Source organism: Heteronotia binoei, chromosome 6 (assembly GCF_032191835.1).
Source record: "Heteronotia binoei isolate CCM8104 ecotype False Entrance Well chromosome 6, APGP_CSIRO_Hbin_v1, whole genome shotgun sequence".
NCBI classification, from domain to species: Eukaryota; Metazoa; Chordata; class Lepidosauria; order Squamata; family Gekkonidae; genus Heteronotia; species Heteronotia binoei.
The window spans coordinates 141,624,974-141,651,918 of record NC_083228.1 but is presented as its reverse complement, the minus strand read 5'-3'; the positions used below and the strand labels follow the sequence as shown (position 1 = coordinate 141,651,918).

General features: G+C 50.2%; 1 protein-coding gene across 1 annotated transcript in view; it reads left to right on the top strand.

Moving 5' to 3' along the window:
• ARMC9 (armadillo repeat containing 9) overlaps positions 1 to 26,945 on the top strand; it is a 231,135-nt gene that overhangs the window by 173,693 nt on the left and 30,497 nt on the right. The window contains exons 22-23 of the mRNA XM_060242830.1: positions 17,925 to 18,049; positions 20,105 to 20,237. Coding sequence (XP_060098813.1) covers positions 17,925 to 18,049; positions 20,105 to 20,237 — 258 coding nt within the window. The remainder of the gene's footprint in view (positions 1 to 17,924; positions 18,050 to 20,104; positions 20,238 to 26,945) is intronic.

The following is a 26,945-nucleotide window of genomic DNA, read 5'->3' as shown; positions in this document are numbered from 1 at the left end:
GGGGGGGGAGGCAGAGCTTGCTTTGCCAGGCTCTCTCTCAGTCGCACAGCGGAGCTCTCGAGCCGAACTCGCTTAGCGCAAGAGCCGCGTAGCATAAACGTCCGATGTCGGAGAGCCGCACGACGTGAACATCAGGCGCTTGAGAGCCGCAAGACAAGCAGGCAGGCTGGCAAATAGACGGGGGAGGGAGAGATAGAAAGAAAAGCAACCTTAACTTTAAATAAGAACATAAGAACATAAGAGAAGCCATGTTGGATCAGGCCAACGGCCCATCCAGTCCAACACTCTGTGTCACACAGTGGCAAAAAATGTTATATATACACACACACTGTGGCTAATAGCCACTGATGGACCTCTGCTCCATATTTTTATCTAAACCCTTCTTGAAGGTGGCTATGCTTGTGGCCGCCACCACCTCCTGTGGCAGTGAATTCCACATGTTAATCACCCTTTGGGTGAAGAAGTACTTCCTTTTATCCGTTTTAACCTGTCTGCTCAGCAATGCCCGCGAGTTCTTGTATTGCGAGAAAGGGAGAAAAGTACTTCTTTCTCTACTTTCTCCATCCCATGCATTATCTTGTAAACCTCTATCAAGTCACCCTGCAGTTGACGTTTCTCCAAGCTAAAGAGTCCAATCTACAAAATACAATCTCCAAGCTGCCGGCTGGCTTGGCTCGGAGAAGCGACTTGAAGAGCGAAATGCCTTTTCCAAGCCAGCCGACAGGGTGGAGGGGAGGGGCTTCGAGAGCCGCAGTTTGCCCCCCCGCCCCCCCCGTCCAATACTGTAACTGCTGCACCACGCCGGTTGGGGATTTTGGAGGCGGAGCCTGGGGAGGGACCGCAGAGTCCACCCTCCAAAGCAGCCATTTTCTCTGGGGCGAACCAATCTCCTGGGAACACAGCTGGCGACCCCCGTTCGCTGCTCCGCTAGAAGCGGTGCCTTCTGGGAAGCTTTATGGGTTTGGATTTTCAAGAAGCGAAACAGGGTTGAGGAACGCGGCCGGCCGGTTCGTTTCTGAGGCAGAGGCCGGATCATAACGGGGCCAGCTGTAGGTAAGGCGAACTCCTGGTGCCCCATCCCCGCATGAATAATGTCACCAAGTCACATGGGGGTGCTAAGTTCAGCGCCCCAAGAAGGCCAGCACCCTGGGCAATCACCTAGCTTGCCAAGTGATGATGATGATGATATTGGATTTATACCCCACCCTATACTCTGGATCTCAGAGTGGTCACAGTCTCCTTTCCCTTCCCCTCCCCCCCGCACACACAACAGACACCCTGTGAGGTGGGTGGGGCTGAGAGGGTTCTCCCAGCAGCTGCAGTTTTGAGGACAGTCTCAGAGTGGCCTACAATCTCCTTTCCCTTCCTCCCCCACAACAGACACCCTGTGAGGCGGGTGGGGCTGGAGAGGGCTCTCACAGCAGCTGCCCTTTCAAGGAAAACCTCTGCCAGAGCTATGGCTGACCCAAGACCATTCCAGCAGCTGCAAACGGAGGAGTGGGGAATCAAACCCGGTTCTCCCAGATAAGAGCCCACGCACTTAACCACTACACCAAACTGGCTCTCAGAAGACAGACACCCTGTGAGGTGGGTGAGACTAAGAGAGCTCTGACAGAAGTTGCCCTTTCAAGGACAGCTCTGCCAGAGTTATGGCTGACCCAAGGCCATTCCAGCAGCTGCAAGTGGAGGAGTGGGGAATCATCCCACCACAAATCCAGTGTGCCAAACATCTTATAATATCATTACATGAGGTACTCCATAAGAATTAAAAAACGCCATCTGGATCCTGGCGAGTTGGATTTGGATACTGGATTTGAACTGTACTACATATTTTAAATTGTCTGAACTATTTAAATGTTTTAATAATTTTATTGTACTTTGATTTTAACACTGTTATTTTAATGCCCTGAGCCCATTAGGGGAGGGTGGGATATAAATGCAATAAAATAAATAAATAAATACAATAAATATTGGATTTATATCCCACCCTACACTCTGAATCTCGGAGTCTCAGAGTGGTCACAATCTCCTATATCTTCTCCCCCCACAACAGACACCCTGTGAGGTAGATGGGTCTGAGAGAGCTCTGACAGAAGCTGCCCTTTCAAGGACAACTCCTACAAAAGCTATGGCTGACCCAAGGCCATTCCCGCAGCTGCAAGTGGAGGAGTGGGGAATCAAACCCGGTTCTCCCAGATAAGAGTCCACACACTTAACCACTACACCAAACTGGCTCAGGGCTGGCCCTGGAAGTTCATAAGAGATCCCTGCAGAGAGGGAACAAGTCTAGAGCTCTCGTATCCAGCTCCCATTCTCTAACCTGGACTGACATAGCACCATCTCTGCTGCACGTGGCACTTTCCAGTCTAAGCAGGGCTTTTCTTTGTAGCAAGAGCTCCTCTGCATATTAGGCCACGCCCCCCATGATGTAGCCAAACCTCCAAGAGCTTGCAGGGCTCTTAGTACAGGATGCACTGTCAGCTCCAGGAGGATTGGCTACATCAGGGGGCCGTGGCCTAATATGCAAAGGAGTGCCTGCTGCAAAAAAAAAAAAGGCCCTGTGTATAAGTAATAAGAAAAAGAGGCCATTCCCTGCTCCATGGAAGTTGGAGTCTAAATCAGGGTCCCTGGCCTTTCTTAGCGTATGGGCACCTTTGGAATTCTGACGTTGGGTGGTGGATGCTGCCATAAAAATGGCTGCTGTTGGAGGCGGAGCCAACTGCAAAATGCCCCCCCCCCCCCCCGTGGAAGGTGGTGCCACACACAGAGCAAGCCCAAGCGTGGGGCATAAGAGTGGTAACTTTTAAAAAACACACACTGGGAAAGAGGAGCGCGAGAGAGGATAAAGCCATCGCCGTGTTTGTGGCTGCCTCGAAATCAATACCGTTTCAACCCGGAGAACCAATCAGATCTTCAGGGCCAATTGGGAGCCTTGCTGGGCTACAGCCTCACCTGGCCATGCCCACTTTTCAAAAAACTCATCCACTTCCTGGAGAAGTGCCTGTTGGAGCTGCATGCCCAGGGGCTCTCTGTTGGGGAACCCCTGGTGTGGGCAGGGAAGGAGGCAAGGGGAAGAAAAGGGAGCCAGGGACTGGCATCGCCAAATGCCGTTCCAGAGGTGGAATTCTAGCAGGAGCTCCTTTGCATATTAGGCCACACCTCCCTGATGTAGCCAATCCTCCAAGAGCTTACAAGGCTCTTTTTTGTAAGCTCTTGGAGGATTGGCTACATCAGGGGTGTGTGGCCTAATATGCAAAGCAGCTCCTGCCAGAATTCCACCCCTGTGCAGTTCTGTCCACCTTGGCTTCTTTTCAACTGGGGGCGAGGACCGAGGGTGGATTTGAAAGCAAGACACTGCATGGGGGAGTCCTGCTTGCAGGGAGCTCCCACACATGAAGAAGATGAAGATATTGGATTTATATTCTGCCCTCCACTCCGAATCTGAGAGTCTCAGAGTGGCTTACAATCTTGTTACCTTTGTCCCACACAACAGACACCTTGTGAGGTAGGTGGGGCTGAGAGAGCTCTGACAGAAGTTGCCCTTTCAAGGACAACTCCTACAAGAGCTGTGGCTAACCCAAGGCCATTCCAGCAGCTGCAAGTGGAGGAGTGGGGAATCAAACCCGGTTCTCCCAGATAAGAGTCCGTGCACTTAACTGCTACACCAAACTGGCTCTCCGGAGACAGTCATCCTGTGAGGTGGGTGGGGCTGAGAGAGCTCTGACAGAAGCTGCCCTTTCAGGGACAATTCTGCGAGAGCGATGGTTTACCCAAGGCCATTCCAGCAGCTGCAAGTGGAGGACTGGGGGATCAAACCGGGTTCTCCTAGATAAGAGTCGGCACACGTAACCACTACACCAAACTGGCTCTCAGGAGACAGTCATCCTGTGAGGTGGGTGGGGCTGAGAGAGCTCTGACAGAAGCTGCCCTTTCAGGGACAACTCTGCGAGAGCGATGGTTGACCCAAGCCCGTTCCAGCAGGTGCAAGTGGAGGAGTGGGGGATCAAGCCCAGTTCTCCCAGTTAAGAGTCCGCACACTTAAGCACTACACCAAACTGGCAATGGTGAAAAAAAGTCCATCTTGTTTGAGGAAATAGAAGACCTTCAAGTGAGCTTGAGAAGAGAAGATCCCAGGACGTGCGTTGCAGCTTTACGGGAGGAGCTACAGAATGCAGATTCTTTAGCAGATGTGACTGCATTTCTCAGGGCCTAAATAATAAGGACCCGGGGCTGATCTCTTGTTATGAGGCACAGTGGTCACTGATGGAGTTATGCTGTGGATTCTCAAGTCATCCTATAGCACAGGAGTCCCCAACCCCTAGGCCGCGGAGCAAGATCTGTGGCCTGTTAGCAACTGGGCATTGCCGCTTCTTCCCATTCAGGACCAATACTCCCTCTAAGCTGTGAGCAAAAAATCTACTTTGTGCGCTACTGGCAGTCCAGTTGGGATCTACTGGCATTAATTGGCTTGCTCTGGGGCCATTTTTCTTGAGCTGAGACAAAAATATGTGAGCCGGAGGCTAAAAAACTGTGAGCTAGCTCACACTGACTCATTTTAGAGCAGGGGTGTCGAACATGCGGCTTGGGGGGCAGATCAGGCCCCTGGAGGGGTTCTATCAGGCCCGTGAGCAAGTCTGCATTCTTCTCCCGATCTTTTGTTTCCTTCTGTGTCACAGCTTCCTTTGCCAGGCTTGCTCAATCATATAGGAGCTACAGGTCAAAGCCTCTACTTTCTCCAACGGCTGGGGCTCCTCACTTGCGGAGGAGGGAGAGCTTGCTTTGCCAGACTCTCTCAGTAGCACAGCAGAGCTACTGAGCCAAGCCTCTCTTCCTTCTATTGGCTGAGGCTCCTCTCCCTCCTGGTCCCCTGGGGAAGGAAGGAAAGAGCCAGAGCTTCTTTTGCCCAGTTCTCTCAATCACATGGAAAAGGAAAGGTCCCCTGTGCAAGCACCAGTCGTTTCTGACTCTGGGGTGACGTTGCTTTCACAACGTTTTCACAACAGACTTTTTACGGGGTAGTTTGCCATTGCCTTCCCCAGTCATCTACACTTAACCCTCAGCAAGCTGGGGACTCATTTTACCGACCTTGGAAGGATGGGAGGCTGAGTCAACCTCGAGCCGGCTACCTGAAAACCCAGCTTCCGCCAGGGATCGAACTCAGGTCATGAGCAGAGCTTAGGACTGCAGTACTGCAGCTTTAACACTCTGCACCATGGGGCTCTTTCTCAATCACATGCGACAGATACAAAATCTTTAATTGTGCTTGCCTGTGTCCTTTATAAAGTTTATATCTTCATTACCTGGCATTACAGAGCCAGTTTGGTGTAGTGGTTAAGTGTTCAGACTCTTTATCTGGGAGAAGTGGGATTGAGTCCCCACTCCTCCACTTGCACCTGCTGGCATGGCCTTGGGTTAGCCATAGCTCTGGCGGAGGTTGTCCTTGAAAGGGCAGCTGTTGTGAGAGCCCTCTCCAGCCCCACCCGCCTCACAGGGTGTCTGTTGTGGGGGAGGAAGGTAAAGGAGATGGTGAGATGCTCTGAGGCTCTGAAATTCGGAGTGGAGGGCAGGATACAAATCCAATATTTTCTTCTCCTTGTGAGGTAGGTGGGGCTGAGAGAGTGCTGAAAGACACTGCCTTTCAAGGACAGCTTTGCGAGAGCTACGGCTGACCCAAGGCCATTCCAGCAGCTGCAAGTGGAGGAGTGGGGAATGAAACCCGGTTCTCCCAGATAAGAGTCTGCGTGCTTCACCACTACACCAAACTGGCTCTCTGGCACTACACCAACTTGTCCTTGAAAGGGCAGCTGCTGAGAGAGTTTTCTCTCAGCCCCACCTACCTTACAAGGGTGTCTGTTGTGGGGGAGGAAGGGAAAGGAGATTGTGAGCCGCTCTGAGACTCTTCAGAGTGGAGGGCAGGATATAAATCCAATATCTTCATCTACCTCACAGGGTGTCTGTTGTGGGGGAGGAAGATAAAGGAGATTGTGAGCCACTCTGAGATTCGGAGTGGAGGGCAGGATATAAATCCAATATCATGACCCAGCAAGGTCTCGTTTATGTCAGATATGGCTCTCATAAGAAATGAGTTTGAAACCCTTGAGCTAGAAGTTCCCGGAGGAGTGTTTGTTCAGCTGCTGCTTGAAGACTGCCAGTGAGGGGGAACTACCACCTCCTTCGGAAGCTTATTCCACAGTTGAACAACTTGTTCTGTGAAAAGAGGAGGAAATTGTATTTATACCCCGCCCTTCACTACCCGAAGGAGTCTCAGAGCAGCTTACAATCTCCTTTCCCTTCCCCTCCCCACAAAAGATCCCTGCTGAGGTAGGTGGGGCTGAGAGAACTGCCCTTGAGAGGAACAGGTCTGACAGAACTAGGACTGACCCAAGGCCACGTTAGCAGGTGCATGTGAAGGAGTGGGGAATCCAACCCGGTTCTGCACACTCAAACACTGCCCCAGACCGTTAGGTTTTCCTAATATATCCAGCCAGCACCTTCCCACCCTTAATAGAAACCCATAATTGCAAATTACAGGCATTTTACACTTACAGACAGAATGAACTGCAAATAAATTTGCCGCTCTGGGCGATTATGGGAGGAGAAGGTCATGAAGAAGAATTGCAGATTTATACCCCGCCCTTCTCCCTGAATCAGAGACTCAGAGCGGCTCACAATCTCCTCTATCTTTTCCCCCCACAACAGACACCCTGTGAGGTAGATGAAGATATTGGATTTATATCCCGCCCTCCACTCCGGAGAGTCTCAGAGCGGCTCACAATCTCCTTTATCTCCCACCCCCACAACAGACACCCTGTGAGGTGGGTGGGGCTGAGAGGGCTCTCACAGCAGCTGCCCTTTCAAGGACAGCTCGGCAAGAGCTATGGCTGACCCAAGGCAGATTTATACCCCGCCCTTCTTCCTGAATCAGAGAGCAGCTTAGCAGCAGGTGCAAGTGGAGGAGTGGGGAATCAAACCCGGTTCTCCCAGATAAGAGTCCGCACACTTCACCACTACACCAAACTGGCTCTCTTTGCTGCTCTTTGGGGGTCCAACCTTTTATCTGTCAATGCATGCTGCTGTTGCACAGGGAACAGAGGAACACACAAGCCTCCGTAGCATAATTTATGTGTGTTTTGAAGGACAGGTTCCTGAAATGAGGGTGCAGCGCAGTAGGGAGGGAGAGGCAAACCTGTTCAGCTGCTTTCTCATCCAAGGCAGAGGTCCACCAGTGGCTATTTGCCAGAAGGTATAGATGGAACGCTGTCTGGGGTATTGATCCTCTGTTTTCTTGGTGCTTGAGGGGCAACAGTGGGAGGGCTTCTGGAGTTCTGGCCCTGCTGGTGGACCTCCTAATGCCACTTGGGTTTTCTGGCTACTGTGTGACACAGAGTGTTGGACTGGATGGCCCACTGGCCTGATCCAACATGGCTTCTCTTATGTTCTTATGTCTGGGGCAGTGATGCTCTGTGTTCTTGCTTCTGGGGGGGGCACAGTGGGAGGGCTTCTAGCCCCACTGATGGACCTGGGTTTTTTGGCCACTGTGTGACACAGTGTTGGACTGGTTGGGCCATTGGCCTGATCCAACATGGCTTCTCTTATGTTATAATGTTATAATGTCTGGGGCAGTGATGCTCTGTGTTCTGTGCTGGGGGGGGGGGTCACAGTGGGAGGGCTTCTAGTGTCCTGGCCCCACTGATGGACCTCTTAATGGACCTGGGTTTTTTGGCCACTGTGTGACACAGTGTTGGACTGGATGGGCCATTGGCCTGATCCAACATGGCTTCTCTTATGTTATAATGTCTGGGGCAGTGATGCTCTGTGTTCTTGGTGCTGGGGGGTCACAGTGGAAGGGCTTCTAGTGTCCTGGCCCCACTGATGGACCTTCTGATGGACCTGAATTTTTTTGGCCACTGTGTGACACAGTGTGTTGGACTGGATGGGCCACTGGCCTGATCCAACATGGCTTCTCTTATGTCCTTATGTCTGCGGCAGTGATGCTCTATTCTTGGTGCTTGGGGCAGGGGGAGAGTGGGAGGGCTTCTGGAGTTCTGGCCCTGCTGGTGGACCTCCAGATTTATACCCCGCACTTCTCCCTGAATTAGAGACTCTGAGCGGCTCACAATCTCCTCTATCTTCTCCCCCAACAGACACCCTGTGAGGTGGGGGCAGATTTATACCCCGCCCTTGTCCCTGAATCAGAGACTCAGAGCGGCTCACAATCTCCTCTATCTTCTCCCCCAACAGACACCCTGTGAGGTGGGGGCAGATTTATATCCCGGCCTTCTCCCTGAATCAGAGACTCTGAGCGGCTCACAATCTCCTCTATCTTCTCCCCCCACAACAGACACCCTGTGAGGTGGGGGCAGATTTATACCCCGCCCTTCTCCCTGAATCAGAGACTCCGAGCGGCTCACAATCTCCTCTATCTTCTCCCCCCACAACAGACACCCTGTGAGGTGGGGGCAGATTTATACCCCGCCCTTCTCCCTGAATCAGAGACTCAGAGCGGCTTACAATCTCCTCTGTCTTCTCCCCCCACAACAGACACCCTGTGAGGTGGGGGCAGATTTATACCCCGCACTTCTCCCTGAATTAGAGACTCTGAGCGGCTCACAATCTCCTCTATCTTCTCCCCCAACAGACACCCTGTGAGGTGGGGGCAGATTTATACCCCGCCCTTGTCCCTGAATCAGAGACTCAGAGCGGCTCACAATCTCCTCTATCTTCTCCCCCAACAGACACCCTGTGAGGTGGGGGCAGATTTATATCCCGGCCTTCTCCCTGAATCAGAGACTCTGAGCGGCTCACAATCTCCTCTATCTTCTCCCCCCACAACAGACACCCTGTGAGGTGGGGGCAGATTTATACCCCGCCCTTCTCCCTGAATCAGAGACTCCGAGCGGCTCACAATCTCCTCTATCTTCTCCCCCCACAACAGACACCCTGTGAGGTGGGGGCAGATTTATACCCCGCCCTTCTCCCTGAATCAGAGACTCAGAGCGGCTTACAATCTCCTCTGTCTTCTCCCCCCACAACAGACACCCTGTGAGGTGGGGGCAGATTTATACCCCGCCCTTGTCCCTGAATCAGAGACTCAGAGCAGCTCACAATCTCCTCTATCTTCTCCCCTCACAACAGACACCCTGTGAGGTGGGGGCAGATTTATACCCCGCACTTCTCCCTGAATTAGAGACTCTGAGCGGCTCACAATCTCCTCTATCTTCTCCCCCAACAGACACCCTGTGAGGTAGGGGCGGATTTATACCCCGCCCTTCTCCCTGAATCAGAGACTCCGAGCGGCTCACAATCCCCCTATATCTTCTCCCCCCACAACAGACACCCTGTGAGGTGGGGGCAGATTTATACCCTGCCCTTCTCTCTGAATCAGAGACTCAGAGCGGCTCACAATCTCCTCTATCTTCTTCCCCCACAACAGACACCCTGTGAGGTGGGGGCAGATTTATACCCCGCCCTTCTCCCTGAATCAGAGACTCAGAGCGGCTCACAATCTCCTATATCTTCTCCCCCCACAACAGACACCCTGTGAGGTGGGTGTGGCTGAGAGGGCTCTCCCAGCAACTGACCTTTCAAGGACAACACTGCCAGAGCTATGGCTGAGCCAAGGCCATTCCAGCAGGTGCAAATGGAAGAGTGGGGAATCAAAGCCGGTTCTCCCAGATAAGAGTCCGCGCACTTCACCACCACACCAAACTGGCTCTCAGATCTAGCCTCAGATGGTGGGAGGTCCCCATAGCAGCACCCCTGAAGATGGCTTGAATGGTTGGTAGCTTCATAAAGTTACAGATCTAAGGAGGAATGGGTGTACTATCTGAAAGGTAGCAGTAACCCCAGACTGAAGTGCAGCCTCACGGGAAGATGCCTTGACGGTCATATGAATATTCATAAAGCGGCCTTACGTTGTATCACACCATGGATCCATCAAAGTAGTTAATGTCTACTGAAACCAGCAGCAGCTCTCTATGGCCTCAGGCAGAGGTCCTTCGCATCACCGGATGCCAGACCCTTTCGACTGGAGATGCCGGGGATTGAACCTGGGACCTTCTGCACGCAAGTGGATACTCTAGCACTGAGCCACAGCCCCCTTCCTTAGCTCTCCAGGGTCTCAGGCTGAGGTCTTTCCCATCACCACCCGACTGGTCATTTTTAACTGGAGATGCTGGGGATTGAACCTGGGACCTTCTGTGTGCCAAGCAGACACCCTGCCACTGAGCTACAGCCCCACTTCATGACTCTTCAGGGTCTCAGGCTGAGGTCTTTCCCATCACCTCCTGCCTGGTCATTTTTAACTGGGGATGCCGGGGATTGAACCTGGGACCTTCTGCACGCCAAGTGGATACTCTAGCACTGAGCCACAGCCCCCTTCCTTAGCTCTCCAGGGTCTCAGGCTGAGGTCTTTCCCATCACCTCCTGCCTGGTCATTTTTAACTGGAGATGCCAGGGATTGAACCTGGGACCTTCTGCACGCCAAGTGGATGCTCTACCACTGAGCCACAGCTCCCTTCCTTAGCTCTCCAGGGTCTCAGGCTGAGGTCTTTCCCATCACCTCCTGGCTGGTCCTTTCTAATTGGAAATGCCAGGGATTGAACCTGGGACCTTCTGCACACCAAGTGGATACTCTAGCATTGAGCCACAGCCCCCTTCCTTAGCTCTCCAGGGTCTCAGGCTGAGGCCTTTCTCATCACCTCCTGCCTGGTCATTTTTAACTGGAGATGCCAGGGATTGAACCTGGGACCTTCTGCACGCCAAGTGGATACTCTAGCACTGAGCAGGGATTACATGCCCTAGATGTACAAACCTTTGCCATGTTACTCGATTCCATACCTGACCCCCACTGAGCTTGCAAGCCTGTGATGGGGAAGCCACCTACTCTAAGAACATAAGAGAAGCCATGTTGGATCAGAGCAGTGGAAGAGAGGGAGCTGGAGTTATGATCTTGCTGGTGTCAAAGCTGAGGGCCGTGGGCAGCAGACTGAAAGAGTTGGGAGTCGGGGGCCCATCCACTCCAACACTTCGTCACACAGTGGCCAACCCCCCCCCCCAGGTGCCATCAGGAGGTCCACCAGTGGGGCCAGGGCACTAGAAGCCCTCCCACTGTTGCCTCCCCTGCAAGCACCAAGAATACAGAGCATCAATGCCCCAGACAGAGAGTTCCAACAATATGCTGTGGCTAATAGCCACCGAAAGGGGCCCTTGGTGCAGAGTGGTAAAGCTGCAGAACTGGAGTCGGAGCCCTCTGCTCATGACCTGAGTTTGATCCCGGTGGAAGCTGGTTCAGGTAGCCAGCTCCAGGTTGACTCAGCCTTACATCCTTCCGAAGTCGGTGAAACGAGTACCCAGCTTGCTGGAGGGAAGGGTAGATGACTGGGGAAGGCAATGGCAAACCAACCCGTAAAACGTCTGCCAAGAAACGCTGTGAAAGTAACGTCACCCCAGAATCGAAAACGATTGGTGCTTGCACAGGGGACTACCTTTACCTTTAATAGCCACTGATGGACCTCTGCTCCAGATGCTTATCCAATCCCCTCTTGAAGCTGGCTATGCTTGTACTCCCTTCCCCAGAAGATCGATGAAAAGCAAGTTTTAGAAAGAGCTTCCTGAGGCTGGGGAAATTGGGGCACAGTAAGACCACACAAAAAAGTGCTGCGTTTTGTCAGCCATAGTGCAGGAAAACCTCTGTTAGAAGCACCTTTTGTCTCCAGCAGACCACTTCGTTCGACCTGGAGGGGGTCGGTTGATCGAAATACTCCTCGCATTGTTGCCAAAGCTGCGATGAGCTTTGGAAGGACGGGTCGCTTAGCCCTCTCTTGCTGAGTTTTCAGTCGTTCCTGCTGGTTTTTCTCCCGTAGACCCCAGGCTACAATTTCTTTTTCATACCAGCCAGAATGGCAGGTAATTTTAAGCTGGCGTTAAGTATAGGTTCTAATAGCATTTCTCCAGGCATCAAATGTTGTGGTTTGGATGCCAGAAAAACGAGATCGCTTTGCACAAGATACATGGCTTCAAGGAGCTTGTAAAATAACAATTTGGAGTTGCTTTTCCTAACAGGTGCCTTGTTTGCATTTTGCATTACACTTGGAAACCAGAAGAGTTTTAAACGGACCTCATTTTGGGCAGGAGCGGAACTCCAGAACCTCTAAATTGTATTGTCCTCTTTCTTTCATAAACCACCCCCCCCCAAAAAAAAACCCACACAACTTGCTTCTGGGCTCCATTGTTCAAACCCCCTGGGAGAATTCCAGCAGGAAGTATTGATTCCAGGAAGTAAGAACTCCAGCATTGAGTCGTGAATATTACAGAAGCTGTAAGGCTCCAGAGATAAGAAATATGAAAATAAATATTTTTGAAGCTGACATAGGGTTTAGAGAGCCTCCGAGCAACGGCTTAAGTTACTCGTATGTGCATCTCTTGACAAAGATATTAATCGAAACGGGAAATACAACGATCGAAATTCCGTTGAGAACCCACTTTATGCACAGTCGGGAGAATACCTTTATTTCACCTTTGAGTGTTGTACAAGTCTTTACATATCCCATGGAATTCTGGAACTGTAATGGAAATTGGTGGTTTGGTTTATGCTGTTCTGGATATTGTATTTATTGGCAACAGTGTGTGTGCGACAACATTTTGATTTTTTCTCATAAGTAATACTAGTGTTATGTGTGTTATTTATGTGTTGGCGATATTAAGTACATTGTTTTCATTATACAAGGGAGATACCTGGTGTTTTCTGGTTGTTTAGTCTTTCTCCCCGTCCTGTTTTTTTCATTGTTGAACTCTTAAGATTTGACAAACTTTTAAATATTTTCCCCCCAAACACACACACAAAAAAATGGGGAAATAACCAAAACATATAAAGCAGACAGATGGAAATCTTCATCATGCCACTGTGGCTTCATAAGAACATAAGAGAAGCCATGTTCGATCAGGCCAATGGCCCATGCAGTCCAACACTCTGTGTCACACAGTGGTCAATATATGTGTGTGTATATATATATATATATACACACACACACATACTCACACACTCATATACATACATACATATGCACGCACACACACACACACACACACATATATATATATACACACACACACACTGTGGCTAATAGCCACTGATGGACCTCTGCTCCATATTTTGATCCAATCCCTTCTTAAAGCTGGCTATGCTTGTAGTCGCCACCAACTCCTGTGGCAGTGAATTCCACACCCTTTAACATCACCCTTTGGGTGAAGAAGTACTTCCTTTTATCCGTTTTAACCCGACTGTTCAGCAATTTCATCGAATGCCCACGAGTTCTTGTATTGTGAGAAAGGGAGAAAAGGACTGCTTTCTCTACTTTCTCCATCCCATGCATTATCTTGTCAACCTCTATCATGTCACCCCACAGTCGACGTTTCTCCAAGCTAAAGAGCCCCAAGCGTTTTAACCTTTCTTCCTAGGGAAAGTGTTCCAAACCTTTAATCATTCTAGTTGCCCTTTTTTGCACTTTTCCCGATGCTATAATATCCTTTTTGAGGTGCGGCGACCAGAACTGCACATAGTATTCCAAATGAGACCGCACCATTGATTTATACAGGGGCATTATGATACTGGCTGATTTGTTTTCAATTCTCTTCCTAATAATTCCCAGCATGGCGTTGGCCATTTTTATTGCAATTGCACACTGTCCTGACATTTTCAGTGAGTTATTTACCCCGACCCCAAGATCTCTCTCTTGGTCAGTCTCTGCATAAGAGTAAGTAATTGAAAAAGTATGATGGGACTAGTAGTAATAATAATAATAATATTTAATTTGTATCCCGCCTTCCCCGAGTAGCTCACAGCACAGGCGCTTCACCAATTAAAACAATACATATTACATATACATACATATTATAAATCAAATATTTATAAAATTAATCATCATTGTAATTAAAAAACTGTCTAAGGTTAGATTAATATTAAAATCTTGATGTTATACATTGTGCAGTTTTTCCTTGGCGACGGTATTCCTCCAACAGTACGCTGTAAGATCATTAAGTAAAGGCCAGCTGGAAAAGAACGCAGGCCCTGGGGAACTAAGCAATGCTCCGCAAGGCCTGCACCTCTTCTAGCAGTTGGTTTCACCAGTGGGGGGCTACGATCGAGAAGGCCCTTCCTCTAATAACTTTCAGTTTGGCCTCCTTCGACCCGGGGATTGTCAATAGATTTTGAGAACCAGATCGCAGTACCCTCTGGGGGAATATATGGGGAGAGACGGTCCCTAAGGTAGGCAGGTCCTTGGCCATATAGTAAGGTTTTATACTACACACACATATACTGGCCACTGTGTGACACAGTGTTGCACTAGATGGGCCATTGTCCTGATCCAACATGGCTTCTCTTATGTCCGGGGCAGTGATGCTCTGTATTCTTGATGCTTCAGGGGGCACAGTTGAGGGCTTCTAGTGTCCTGGCCCCACTGGTGGACCTCCTGATTGCACCTGCATTTTTTTGGCTGCTGTGTGATGCAGAGTGTTGGACTGGATGGGCCATTGGCCTGATCCAGCATGGCTTCACTTATGTTCTTATGTGACACAGAGTGTTGGACTGGAGGGGCCACTGGCCTGATCCAACATGGCTTCTCTTATGTTCTTCTTAGGACAATTCTAATTCAAGAATCATTTGAAGGTAGATGCTGAGCTGATAAAATGTAGTACCTCTTTCAGTGACATCAGCGTGTGTGGCATATGCAAATGTGTTGTGGTAATGAGCCCCGGGGCACCTCTTTTTCTACAAAATGAACCCTGGTTTTAAATGTGAACCGAGGCAATCCAAAGAATTGATGATCTGAAATCGAGGTGAGCTGCTTTTTGACTTGAGGGTCACATCTGGGTCTTCTCCTGTTTTTGAGCGTTCTGTGTGAGATTCTCCCTTTCTTCTGAAAGTATCCAAATCCTGTCAGCAAGGCTCCCTCGCTCAAAGCTTTCTACAAACTGTGCAAAACTGAATTATTCAGGAGGTCTGTTCTACACAGGCAGGGTGGCACTTTGTTAAATGATTCCCAGCGTTACTTGGCAGAATTAGTTGGGACTGTGCTCTATGCCGCTGTGTTCAGCTGGCTGCATCTAGGATCCTGCTATGGAATTTTTGCATCCTTTCGTGCGTCACGTTGCTTCAGTTCTTTTAGACTTCTGGTTGGTTCTGCAAGCTTAACCGTGTTGCATTGTTTATTCATTTCAAGGATTTTATTTGATTTTACAATTAAGGGGGGAAAAAGACGAAAGAGACTAAAACAGAAACTAATAGATAAAAAAGAGCAAAATATGAACATACATGCGTCCCTCCTTCTACAATTGCGATTTCAACGCAGCTCAGACTAAACACTGACAGTACATTCAATTATTGTCATATTGTTACAAATTCAGCCTGCTAACATTCCGATTTCTCTTAAGCGTAATTAGACTACATTATTTCCTCAGTTCCTGTGTTATGCTTTTCTTCCAGATGATATGTTGTTATGTTCATTTTGCATTTCCTCCCTTCCTTACTTATATACATAGAGATCTCCCCCTCTACAATTGCAATTTCAGCAGAACTCACAGACAGTGCTTCCTCTATGCTGACCTGGTGTGAGCTGGCTCACAGTTTTTAGCCACTAGCTCACAGTTTTTTGTCTTAGCTTAGGAGGGATGGCCCCAGAGCAAACTAATTTAATGCTGTTGCTCACAACTTTAATGCCAGTAACTCACAAAGTAGAATTTCTGCTCACAAGACTCCACAGCTTAGAGGGAATATTGCTCACAAACTGTTTATTTAATGTTCCAATCAGGGCTTTTTTTGTAGAAGCAGCTCAGCAGGAGCTCATTTGCATATTAGGCCACACCCCCTGGTGGTGCCATTGTTTCACGCAGAGCTTTTTCCTAGGAAATGCCCGGCAGGAACTCATTTGCATATTAGGCCACACCCCCTGGTGGCACCATTGTTTCATGCAGAGCTTTTTTCTAGAAAAAGCCCAGCAGGCGCTCATTTGCATATTAGGCCACACACCCCTGGTGGTGCCATTGTTTCACGCAGAGCTTTTTCCTAGGAAACGCCTGGCAGGAACTCATTTGCATATTAGGCCACACCCCTGGTGGCACCATTGTTTCATGCAGAGCTTTTTTTCTAGAGAAAGCCCAGCAGGCGCTCATTTGCATATTAGGCCACACCCCCTGGTGGCACCATTGTTTCACACAGAGTTTTTTCCCTAGAAAAAGCCCAGCAGGCGCTCATCTGCATATTAGGCCACACCCCCTGGCGGCACCATTGTTTCACACAGAGTTTTTTTCTAGAAAAAGCCCAGCAGGCGCTCATTTGCATATTAGGCCACACCCCCTGGTGGCACCATTGTTCCACACAGCTTTTTTCCTAGAGAAAGCCCAGCAGGAACTCATTTGCATGTTAGGCCACACACCCAGATGGCACCGTTGTTTCACACAGGGCTTTTTGTAGAAAGAGCCCAGCAAGAATTCATTTGCATATTAGGCCACACCTCCTGATGCCAAGCAAGCCAGAACTGCATTCCTGTGCGTTCCTGCTCAAAAAAAGCCCTGGTTTAAACCATCCCTCCCTTGTACGGATAATCTCTCCTTCTACAATTACAATTTCAGCAGAACTCATAGATTGTTTATTGAATGTTCCAGCCATCGATGGCACTGGTATCGCTTTACTCTGTGATGTGTTGGTATCGCTTTACTCTGCTCTGGTAAGACCTCACCTGGAGTATTGTGTTCAGTTTTGGGCACCACATTTTAAGAAGGATCGAGACAAGCTGGAACGGGTCCAGAGGAGGGAGACGAAGATGGTGAGGGGTCTGGAGACCAAGTCCTATGAGGAAAGGTTGAAGGAGCTGGGCCTGTTTAGCCTGGAGAGGAGGCGGCTGAGAGGTGATAGGATCACCATCTTCAAGTCCTTGAAGGGCTGTCCTATAGAGGATGGGGTGGAATTGTTTTCTGTGGCCCCGGAAGGTCGGACCAGAACCAATGGGTTGAAATTAAATCAATAGAGTTGCAGAACTTCCTGACCATTAGAGCAGTTCTTCAGTGGAACAGGCTTCTTCAGGAGGTGGTGGGCTCTCCTTCCTTGGAGGTTTATAAACTAAGGCTAGATGGCCATCTGACAGTAATGCTGATCCTGTGAGTTTAGGGGGAGGGGTTTGTGAGTTCCTGTATTGTGCAGGGGGTTGGACTAGATGACCCTGGAAGTCCCTTCCAGCTCTCTGTTTCTATGATTCCGGTCCGTTAGAGCGGTTCCTCAGTGGAACAGGCTTCCTTGGGAGGTGGTGGGCTCTCATTCATTGGAGGTTTTTAAACCGAGGCTAGATGGCCATCTGACAGCAATGAAGATCCTGTGAATTTAGGGGGAAGTGTTTGTGAGTTTCCTGCACCGTGCAGGGGGTTGGACTCGATGACCCTGGAGGTCCCTTCCAACTCTATGATTCCATGCCCTGAGACGCTCTGTGTGATCCGCCTTCAGTCCGAGTGGCAAAGACGGATGATAACGTAAATAAAATAATTTAAAATGCTGGGTTCCCCCCCACTCCGGGTAGCCTCTCCTGCTTTAATAATACAAAACATCAGCAACATTCTATGAAAAGCTTTCGCAAAACAAAAGTCATACAGATGTCTCGGCGCTCCAGCGAAGGGGTGGCCAGAGCGGATAGTCAGCTTCATTAGCAGACTCCTCAACCCGGTGGATTTGACTTCCATAGATCAGGGGGCTGGACACAGCAGAAGGCCAAATCAGCGGACGAGGAAGAACAAGATGAGCCATCCCAGAGTCTGGGCAGGAGCTTGCAAAACAAGATTGCTCCTCTCTGTTACCGGAAACAGGGGAGAGAATAATTTGTATTTAATGATAGTTTTTGTATGCAGTGATCTCTTTGCCTTCTCCTTTTCTTCACCAGGCCAGAAAATGATTCCTTGCCTTCCTATAGCGGGGAGATCTACGTCCACTGTGGCCAGCTCTCCCGGCCCCCGACTCGCTGCGGGAAGAGACCTGGCCTTTCCGAGTTCAGTCTGTCTTCCACACGTAAGGAGCTCGTACAAACATGCCTGCTCTTTTGACCTCAAGACGATCCCTGTGGTCTGAGTTGTATTTCGCCTGATCCAACATGGCTTCTCTTATGTTCTTCTGTGACACAGAGTGTTGGACTGGATGGGCCATTGGCCTGATCCAACATGGCTTCTCTTATGTTCTTATGTGACACAGAGTGTTGGACTGGAGGGGCCTTTGCCTGATCCAACATGGCTTCTCTTATGTTCTTTGTGACACAGAGTGTTGGACTGGATGGGCCATTGGCCTGGTCCAACATGGCTTCTCTTATGTTCTTATGTGACACAGAGTGTTGGACTGGAGGGGCCTTTGGCCTGATCCAACATGGCTTCTCTTATGTTCTTCTGTGACACAGAGTGTTGGACTGGATGGGCCATTGGCCTGATCCAACATGGCTTCTGTTCTGTTCTTATGTGACACAGAGTGTTGGACTGGATGGGCCATTGGCCTGATCCAACATGGCTTCTCTTCTGTTCTTATCCTCAGAGGGCGAGGAAAGTAATGCTCAGTGCAGGGCACGGAGGGCTCAAGGTGAGAATTGAGCCCAGATCCCAAGTTGCTCTTGGTTTGAATGTTTGACAGAACAGTCATAGCGTCGTAGAGTTGGCAAGGTTGCAAGTAGCTGTGTGAGTTTGTAGCAGGAGAGCGAGAGCCCAGCTGCACCTTTGAGACCAAGATTTTGGGAGCATGAGCAGAAGATGATGATATTGGATTTCTATCCCGCCCTCCACTCCAAAGAGTCTCAGAGCGGCTCACAATCTCCCTCCCCCACAACAGACCCCCCCTGTGAGGTGGGTGGGGCTGAAAGAGCTCTGTCAGAAGCTGCCCTTTCAAGGACAACCCCTGCCAGAGCTATGTCTTACCCAAGGCCATTCCAGCAGGTGCCAGTGGAGGAGTGGGGAATCAAACCCCGTTCTCCCAGATAAGAAGAAGATGATACTGGATTTATATTCTGCCCTATACAATGAATCTCAGAGCGGCTTGCAATCTCCTTTCCCGTCTTCCCCTACAACAGACACCCTGTGAGGTGGGTGGGACTGAGAGAGCTCTCGCAGAAGCTGCCCTTTCAAGGACAACTCTTGAGAGATCTATGGCTGACCCAAGACCATTCCAGCAGGTGCAAGCGGAGGAGCGGGGAATCAAACTCTGTTCTCCCAGATAAGAGTCCACACACTGAACCACTACACCAGACTGGCTCTTTAGGGAGTCAGTGCTCCCTTCATCATATTTGACTCTCAAAAACTCATACTGTGAAAGACCTCTTTGTCCTTCAGGTGCTTCTGGAGTTGACTGCAGCTGCTGTCCAGAGGTTTTGCGTTCTTGGCAACAATGAGCACAAGCAAGCCTTGACCTGAACTCTTTCACTACTTAGTGGCACAGCTCTCTGACGCAACCGTAAAACTATATCAATCGATCCAGTATTGATAAATACCACCAGGCCAGCGGAGATGAGGTGGTCGGAGTGTCGGGCTATGAGCCGGGAGGGAGACCCAGGTTTGAATTTCCCCACTGTCTCGGAAACTTGCTGGTTGGCCTTGGGCTGGTCACACCCTCTCAGCCCAGCCTACCTCACAGAGCTGCTGTTGTGAGGACAAAATGGAGACCGGAAGCGCGTTGTCAGCCGCTTTGCACACTCACAGGGGAGAAAAGTGGTGCGTAAATGAAGGTCAGCATCTGACCTTCCAAGGAACAGTCAGGGTTGATTTCCCTTAGGAAACCAATAGCTCTGGCAGAGGTTGGGTCAGCCATAGCTCTGGCAGAGGTTGTCCTTGAAAGGGCAGCTGCTGTGAGAGCCCTCTCAGCCCCACCCACTTCACAACTGTGGGGGAGGAAGATAAAGGAGATTGAGAGCCGCTCTGAGACTCTGAAATTTGGAGTGGAGGGCGGGATATAAATCTAATATCATCATAATTTATTTTTAGCCACCTTGGTGGCCCTTGTAAGGGCAGAAAGTTTTGTAAACCGATAAATAAAATGATACAGATAGGATGCCAAGTTTCCACATCTGATCTGTTTCTTTTTTACTGGCAGCACCTGAAAGAGATGCCTCTGGGGTGTCCTCCGTGCGTTTCGGAACAGATCCACGCCTTCTGCCGGCAGCCGAGATCCTCACCATCCAGTCCCGGGAGCTTTCCCAAGAGAGCCTAAATGGTCTGCCAAACAGGTACGGGGGTTTTGGATCATAAGGAAAGGGGAGGAACCGGTGATGACCTGCAGACTTCCTACTGCTGTGCTTTCAAGTGGAGTTCCTCTATGGCTTACCTGTAAACATGCATTAGCCATAATAGCATTATAATAGGCAAGAGATGTGTTCAGAGGTGGGAAGAAGAAGATGAAGATGATGATGATATTGGATTTATCTCCTGCCCTCCACTCCAAATCTCAGAGTCTCAAAGTGGTTCACGATCTCCTTTATCCCCCCGCAACAGACGCCTTTATCCCCCCGCAACAGACACCTGGGAGGTGGGTGGGGCTGAGAGGGCTCTCACAGCAGCTGCCCTTTCAAGGACAACTACAAGAGCTATGGCTGACCCAAGGCCATCCCAGCAGCTGCAAGTGGAGAAGTGGGGAAGAAGAAGAAGAGATTGGATTTATATTCCACCCCCTACTCTGAAGAGTCTCAGAGTGGCTCACGATCTCCTTTAGCTTCCTCCCCACAACAGACACCCTGTGAGGTAGATGAAGATATTGGATTTATATCCTGCCCTCCACTCCGAAGAGCCTCAGAGCGGCTCACAATCTCCTTTACCTTCCTCCCCCACAACAGACACCCTATGAGGTAGATGAAGATATTGGATTTATATCCCGCCCTCCACTCCGAAGAGTCTCAGAGCGGCTCACAATCTCCTTTCCCTTCCTCCCCCACAACAGACACCCTGTGAGGTAGATGAAGATATTGGATTTATATCCCGCCCTCCACTCCGAAGAGTCTCAGAGGGGCTCACAATCTCCTTTCCCTTCCTCCCCCACAACAGACACCCTGTGAGGTAGATGAAGATATTGGATTTATATCCCGCCCTCCACTCCGAAGAGTCTCAGAGCGGCTCACAATCTCCTTTCCCTTCCTCCCCCACAACAGACACCCTGTGAGGTAGATGAAGATATTGGATTTATATCCCGCCCTCCACTCCGAAGAGCCTCAAAGCGGCTCACAATCTTCGTTACTATAGCAGCGCCCGCCTCACGGCCTCACTGGACCTCTTTATTTCAGTCTCTTCGGGGTATTTTACTTGTTTATTTGATGGGACCACAGCAGCTTTGTTTGTTCTTCCCACAAAATATAGGCTCTTGAGAACTTTAACTTAAACCACAGATTTATTGTAACACAAAGTTCTTAACTTGGGGATATGGGAGATATTTACACAGGCTAACACGTTGCTCAGTTGTTTCAGGCTTATCGTTAACTTATTCCTTCCTTCTTTCACAGTTACACAGTTCACAGTTTCCCTATAACTTGCTCTCTCCACCTCTAGCAAAGGTCTGTCCTCTTGGGAATGATGTGCCAAGTCTCACCCCTCGACTGGAGTCTCTCTCTCAGCCCTTCTTGGTGTCTCAGAGCCACATCCACTCCCTCAACTACCTCACTAGATCTTCAGAGTAGTCTATAGGTGACTGTGACCGTTCAGGTCTTGACTGACTCACACACAGCCCTCTTGGCTGGTTTTGTCGAGCTTGCAGCCTCTGGAAGTCTTTCCCGCCACTGTCTCAAGCTCCTTCACAGGATCAGCTGTCCTCCCAGCCTCGGTCCGGCACGAACTGACCCTCTCAGTCTCTGTCAGGCCCCAACACTGACAGACCCCTCTGACAGGCTACAACTCTGTCAAAGATCGACTGACTGAACCAAAGCCTCAGCAGCTTCTGTCTCTCTCAGACTTTTCCCTCCCTGAGAGTTCTGAGCACTTTGCCCCCACCCTCAGGTCACCTGACGCAGGCCCTGTGCGTCTTCAGTTTATGGTTAACCCATTGCTTTCCGTCACAGTTACCTTCCTCCCACACAACAGACACCCTGTGAGATGGGTGGGGCTGAGAGAGCTCTGACAGAAGCTGCCCTTTCAAGGACAACTCCTACGAGAGCTATGGCTGACCCAAGGCCATTCCAGCAGGTGCAAGCGGAGGAGTGGGGAATCAAACCCGGTTCTCCCAGATAAGAGAGCTATGGCTGACCCAAGGCCATCCCAGTAGCTGCAAGTGGAGGAGTGGGGAATCAAACCCGGTTCTCCCAAATAAGAGAGCTCTGGCTGACCCAAGGCCATTCCAGCAGCTGCAAGTGGAGGAGTGGGGAATCAAACCCGGTTCTCCCAAATAAGAGAGCTCTGGCTGACCCAAGGCCATTCCAGCAGCTGCAAGTGGAGGAGTGGGGAATCAAACCCGGTTCTCCCAGATAAGAGAGCTCTGGCTGACCCAAGGCCATTTCAGCAGCTGCAAGGGGAGAGTGGGGAATCAAACCCGGTTCTCCCAAATAAGAGAGCTCTGGCTGACCCAAGGCCATCCCAGCAGCTGCAAGTGGAGGAGTGGGGAATCAAACCCGGTTCTCCCAGATAAGAGAGCTGTGGCTGACCCAAGGCCATCCCAGCAGCTGCAAGTGGAGGAGTGGGGAATCAAACCCTGTTCTCCCAGATAAGAGTCCACACACTTCACTACGACACCCAACTGGCTCTTGAGCGGCACATGAAAAGTTAAAACTGAACCTGCCAGTCTTCAAGGTGCTGGCTAATTCATAGCACTTAACACGCACAAGTTTGTTCTTCACCACCACACCAAATTGGCTATCTTATGGCAAACTGATTTGCCATTGCCTGCCTTTTGCATAGCAACCCTGGGCTGCCTTGGCGGCCTCCCCTCCAAGCCCTGACCAGGCCGACCCTGCTTAACCTCTGAGATCTCTCAAGATCCACCTGGACCGGGCCGTCTGGGACGGCAGGGTGACACGTACCTATTTATATATGATCAGAAATGGTAACACCGCCGCTTTCCCCCTGGCTCGAGGCAGCTTGCAAATCCACGCTTAAAACTTAACACAATTCAGTGAAACTAATTCATCCCCCCCATGGCTTTTTCTGTTGAAAAAGCCCAGCAGGAACTCATTGGCATATTAGGCCACACCTCCTGACAGCACCATTCATTCACACAGGGCTTCTTTTGTAGAAAAAGCCCAGCAGGAACTCATTGGCGTATTAGGCCACACCCCCTGACAGCACCATTCATTCACACAGCTTCTTTTGTAGAAAAAGCCCAGCAGGAACTCATTAGCCTATTAGGCCACACACCCTGACAGCACCATTCATTCACACAGCTTCTTTTGTAGAAAAAGCCCAGCAGGAACTCATTGGCATATTAGGCTACACCCCCTGACAGCACCATTCATTCACACAGGGCTTCTTTTGTAGAAAAATCCCAGCAGGAACTCATTGGCATATTAGGCCACACCCCTTGACAGCACCATTCATTCACACAAGGCTTTTTTTGTAGAAAAAGCCCAGCAGGAACTCATTGGCATATTAGGCCACACCCCTTGACAGCACCATTCATTCACACAAGGCTTTTTTTGTAGAAAAAGCCCAGCAGGAACTCATTGGCATATTAGGCCACACCCCTTGACAGCACCATTCATTCACACAAGGCTTTTTTTGTAGAAAAAGCCCAGCAGGAACTCATTGGCGTATTAGGCCACACCCCTTGACAGCACCATTGTTTCACACAGGGCTTCTTTTGTAGAAAAAGCCCAGCAGGAACTCATTGGCGTATTAGGCCACACCCCTTGACAGCACCATTGTTTCACACAGGGCTTCTTTTGTAGAAAAAGCCCAGCAGGAACTCATTAGCCTATTAGGCCACACCCTCTGACAGCACCATTTATTCACACAGGGCTTCTTTTGTAGAAAAAGCCCAGCAGGAACTCATTACCATACTAGGCCACACCCCCTGATGCCAAACCAGCCAGAACTGTGTCCCTTTGTGTTCCTGCTCAAAAAAAGGCCCTTCATCACACCCTCTTCCCAAAGACCTGTCTGCAGATTAAACGACGTTAAAAAAAACCCCTAGCAAATAGGAGGGCTAGGCCAAGCCCTCCATCAGGCCCCAGGTCACCTCAGGACGCTCTTGCGTGTGTTTTGGATACGGCCGAAAAAGAGCTGGGCCCAAAAACCAAAACTGGGCAGCTTGTTCTCGTGAAGCACGAGTCGTAGCCCATCCGGGCACAAGGGGGCCTCTCCTCTAAATCAAACGTCTTTGTGACTGCTTGGTTTCTTCCAGATTTCATTGTCGTTCTCCTCACTTGGAAGCTTCTAGGGCTGAACCCGACCTTTTGGTTCACTCACACGCATGCACTCCCCTTCTCCAGGCCAATATAGGCATACACTGAGGTGGGGCAGCACCTGCCAGGGCCCGGGATCTTTTTTGGGGAGGGGGAGGCTCCACGTCCTCTGACCCCACCCACCCACTTTCCATGCCACCTGTCTGCACCCGTGCTCCCAACAGCTAAGGGTCACTGAGACAAAGAAGACGACGACATTGGATTTATATTCTGCCCTCCACTCAAGTCTCAGAGCGGCTCACAATCTCCTTTCCCTTCCTCCCCGACAACAGACACCCTGTGAGGTAGATGAAGATATTGGATTTATATCCCGCCCTCCACTCCGAAGAGTCTCAGAGCGGCTCACAATCTCCTTTACCTTCCTCCCCCGCAACAGACACCTTGTGAGGTAGATGAAGATATTGGATTTATATCCCGCCCTCCACTCCGAAGAGTCTCAGAGCGGCTCACAATCTCCTTTACCTTCCTCCCCCACAACAGACACCCTGTGAGGTAGATGAAGATATTGGATTTATATCCCACAACCCACTCCGAAGAGTCTCAGAGTGGCTCACAATCTCCTTTACCTTCCTCCCACACAACAGACACCTTTTTTTTTTTTTTTTTTTAATTTTTTATTTCTATCCCGCCCTCCCCGCCGGGGCAGGCTCAGGGCGGCTCACAGCATAAAATACATATTACATCCGTTCATATTATAAAAACATAGTTAAACAATTAAAGGTTATTAAAATTAGCATAACAATAGTAATAATAATAATATGGCGTTGTAGCATCAAGTTTTTAGTAGACTTCCAAGAATAAAATATTTCAAGAATATTGAAGGACATCCTGCTGGGCTTTTTCTACAAAAGAAGCCCTGTGTGAAACAATGGTGCTGTCAAGGGGTGTGGCCTAATACGCCAATGAGTTCCTGCTGGGCTTTTTCTACAAAGGACAAGAATATCCTTTGAAGGACAGTTCTGCGAGAGCCATGGCTGACCCAAGGCCATGCTAGCAGCCGCAAGGGGAGCAGTGGGGAATCAAACCTGGTTCTCCCATATAAGAGTCCATGCACTTAACCACTACACCAAACTGGCTGTCAGAAGACAGACACCCTGTTAGGTGGGTGGGGCTGCAGAGGGCTCTCACAGCAGCTGCCCTTTTGAGGACAACCTCTGCTAGAGCTATGGCTGATCAAAGGCCATTCCAGCAGGTGCAAGTGGAGGAGTGGGGAATCAAGCCCGGTTCTGCTAGATAAGAGTCCGCACACTTCACCACTACACCAAACTGGCTCTCAAAGCATTGCTAGCTCAGCAGCTGCCCTTTCAAGGACAACTCTTGTGAGAGCTATGGCTGACCCAAGACCATGCTAGCAGGTGCAAGTGGAGGAGGGGGGAATCAAGCCCGGTTCTCCCAGATAAGAGTCCGCGCACTTAACCACTACAGCAAACTGGCTCTCAGGTGGGAGAAGGAAACACAGGAGGTGGGGAACATGTAGGTGTCAGGGGGGGGGAGGGGCTAGCGGTAGGCAGATGGGGGGCCTCTGAACGCTGACCGCTCAGGGGCCCCCAACCCGAAACCGCCCAGCCCTGGCTCTCAGCCAGAGTCCTGTGACCTGCAACGCGATTCTTCCAAGGAACTGAGAATTTCCTGGGGGAGAGGACGCGGGGCAGTGACATTTCACGCAGCATAGCTAGCACGGGATGTTATCTGATCCCTTCCCCGTCTTCAGAGTTGTAAAGTTGTGCAATTTTTTTGTAGCAGAAAGCCGCATGAAATTTGAGGCTGGCAACCTGCTGAAGTGAGACAAACAGAAGGGGGGGGCGGGTGGTTCCCCCCTGTGACAGGGATGCCTTTGCTCACACGTTGACGCTCCTGCCGCACGCAGGTGACCCTTTTCTTTCATTCTGGCCCTGGGAGAATATGTCATTCGTTACAACAGCAGCATAAGGAAACAGAGTGGTTGTTTTGGAAATGGAGCCCGTTTGGTGTAGTGGTGAAGTGTGCGGACTCTCAGGTGGGAGAACCGGGTTTGATTCCCCACTCCTCCACTTGCACCTGCTGGAATGGCCTTGGGTCAGCCAGAGCTCTCTTATCTGGGAGAACTGGGTTTGATTCCCCACTCCTCCACTTGCACCTGTTGGCATGGCCTTGGGTAAGCCATAGCTCTGGCAGAGGTTGTCCTTGAAAGGGCAGCTGCTGTGAGAGCCCTCTCAGCCCCACCAACCTCACAGGGTGTCTGTTGTGGGGGGAGAAGATATAGGAGATTGTAAGCCGCTCTGAGTCTCTGAGAGCCAGTTTGGGGTAGTGGTGAAGTGTGCGGACTCTCGGCTGGGAGAACCGGGTTTGATTCCCCACTCCTCCACTTGAACCTGTTGGAATGGCCTTTGGTCAGCTGTAGCTCTAGCAGAGTTGTCTTTGAAAGGGCAGCTGCTATGAGAGCCCTCTCAGACCCACCCACCTCACTGGGTGTCTGTTGTGGGGGGAGAAGATACAGGAGATTGTGAGCCACTCTGAGTCTTTGATTCAGAGAGAAGGGCGGGGTATAAATCTGCAATTCTTCTATGGTAGCAGCCGCCA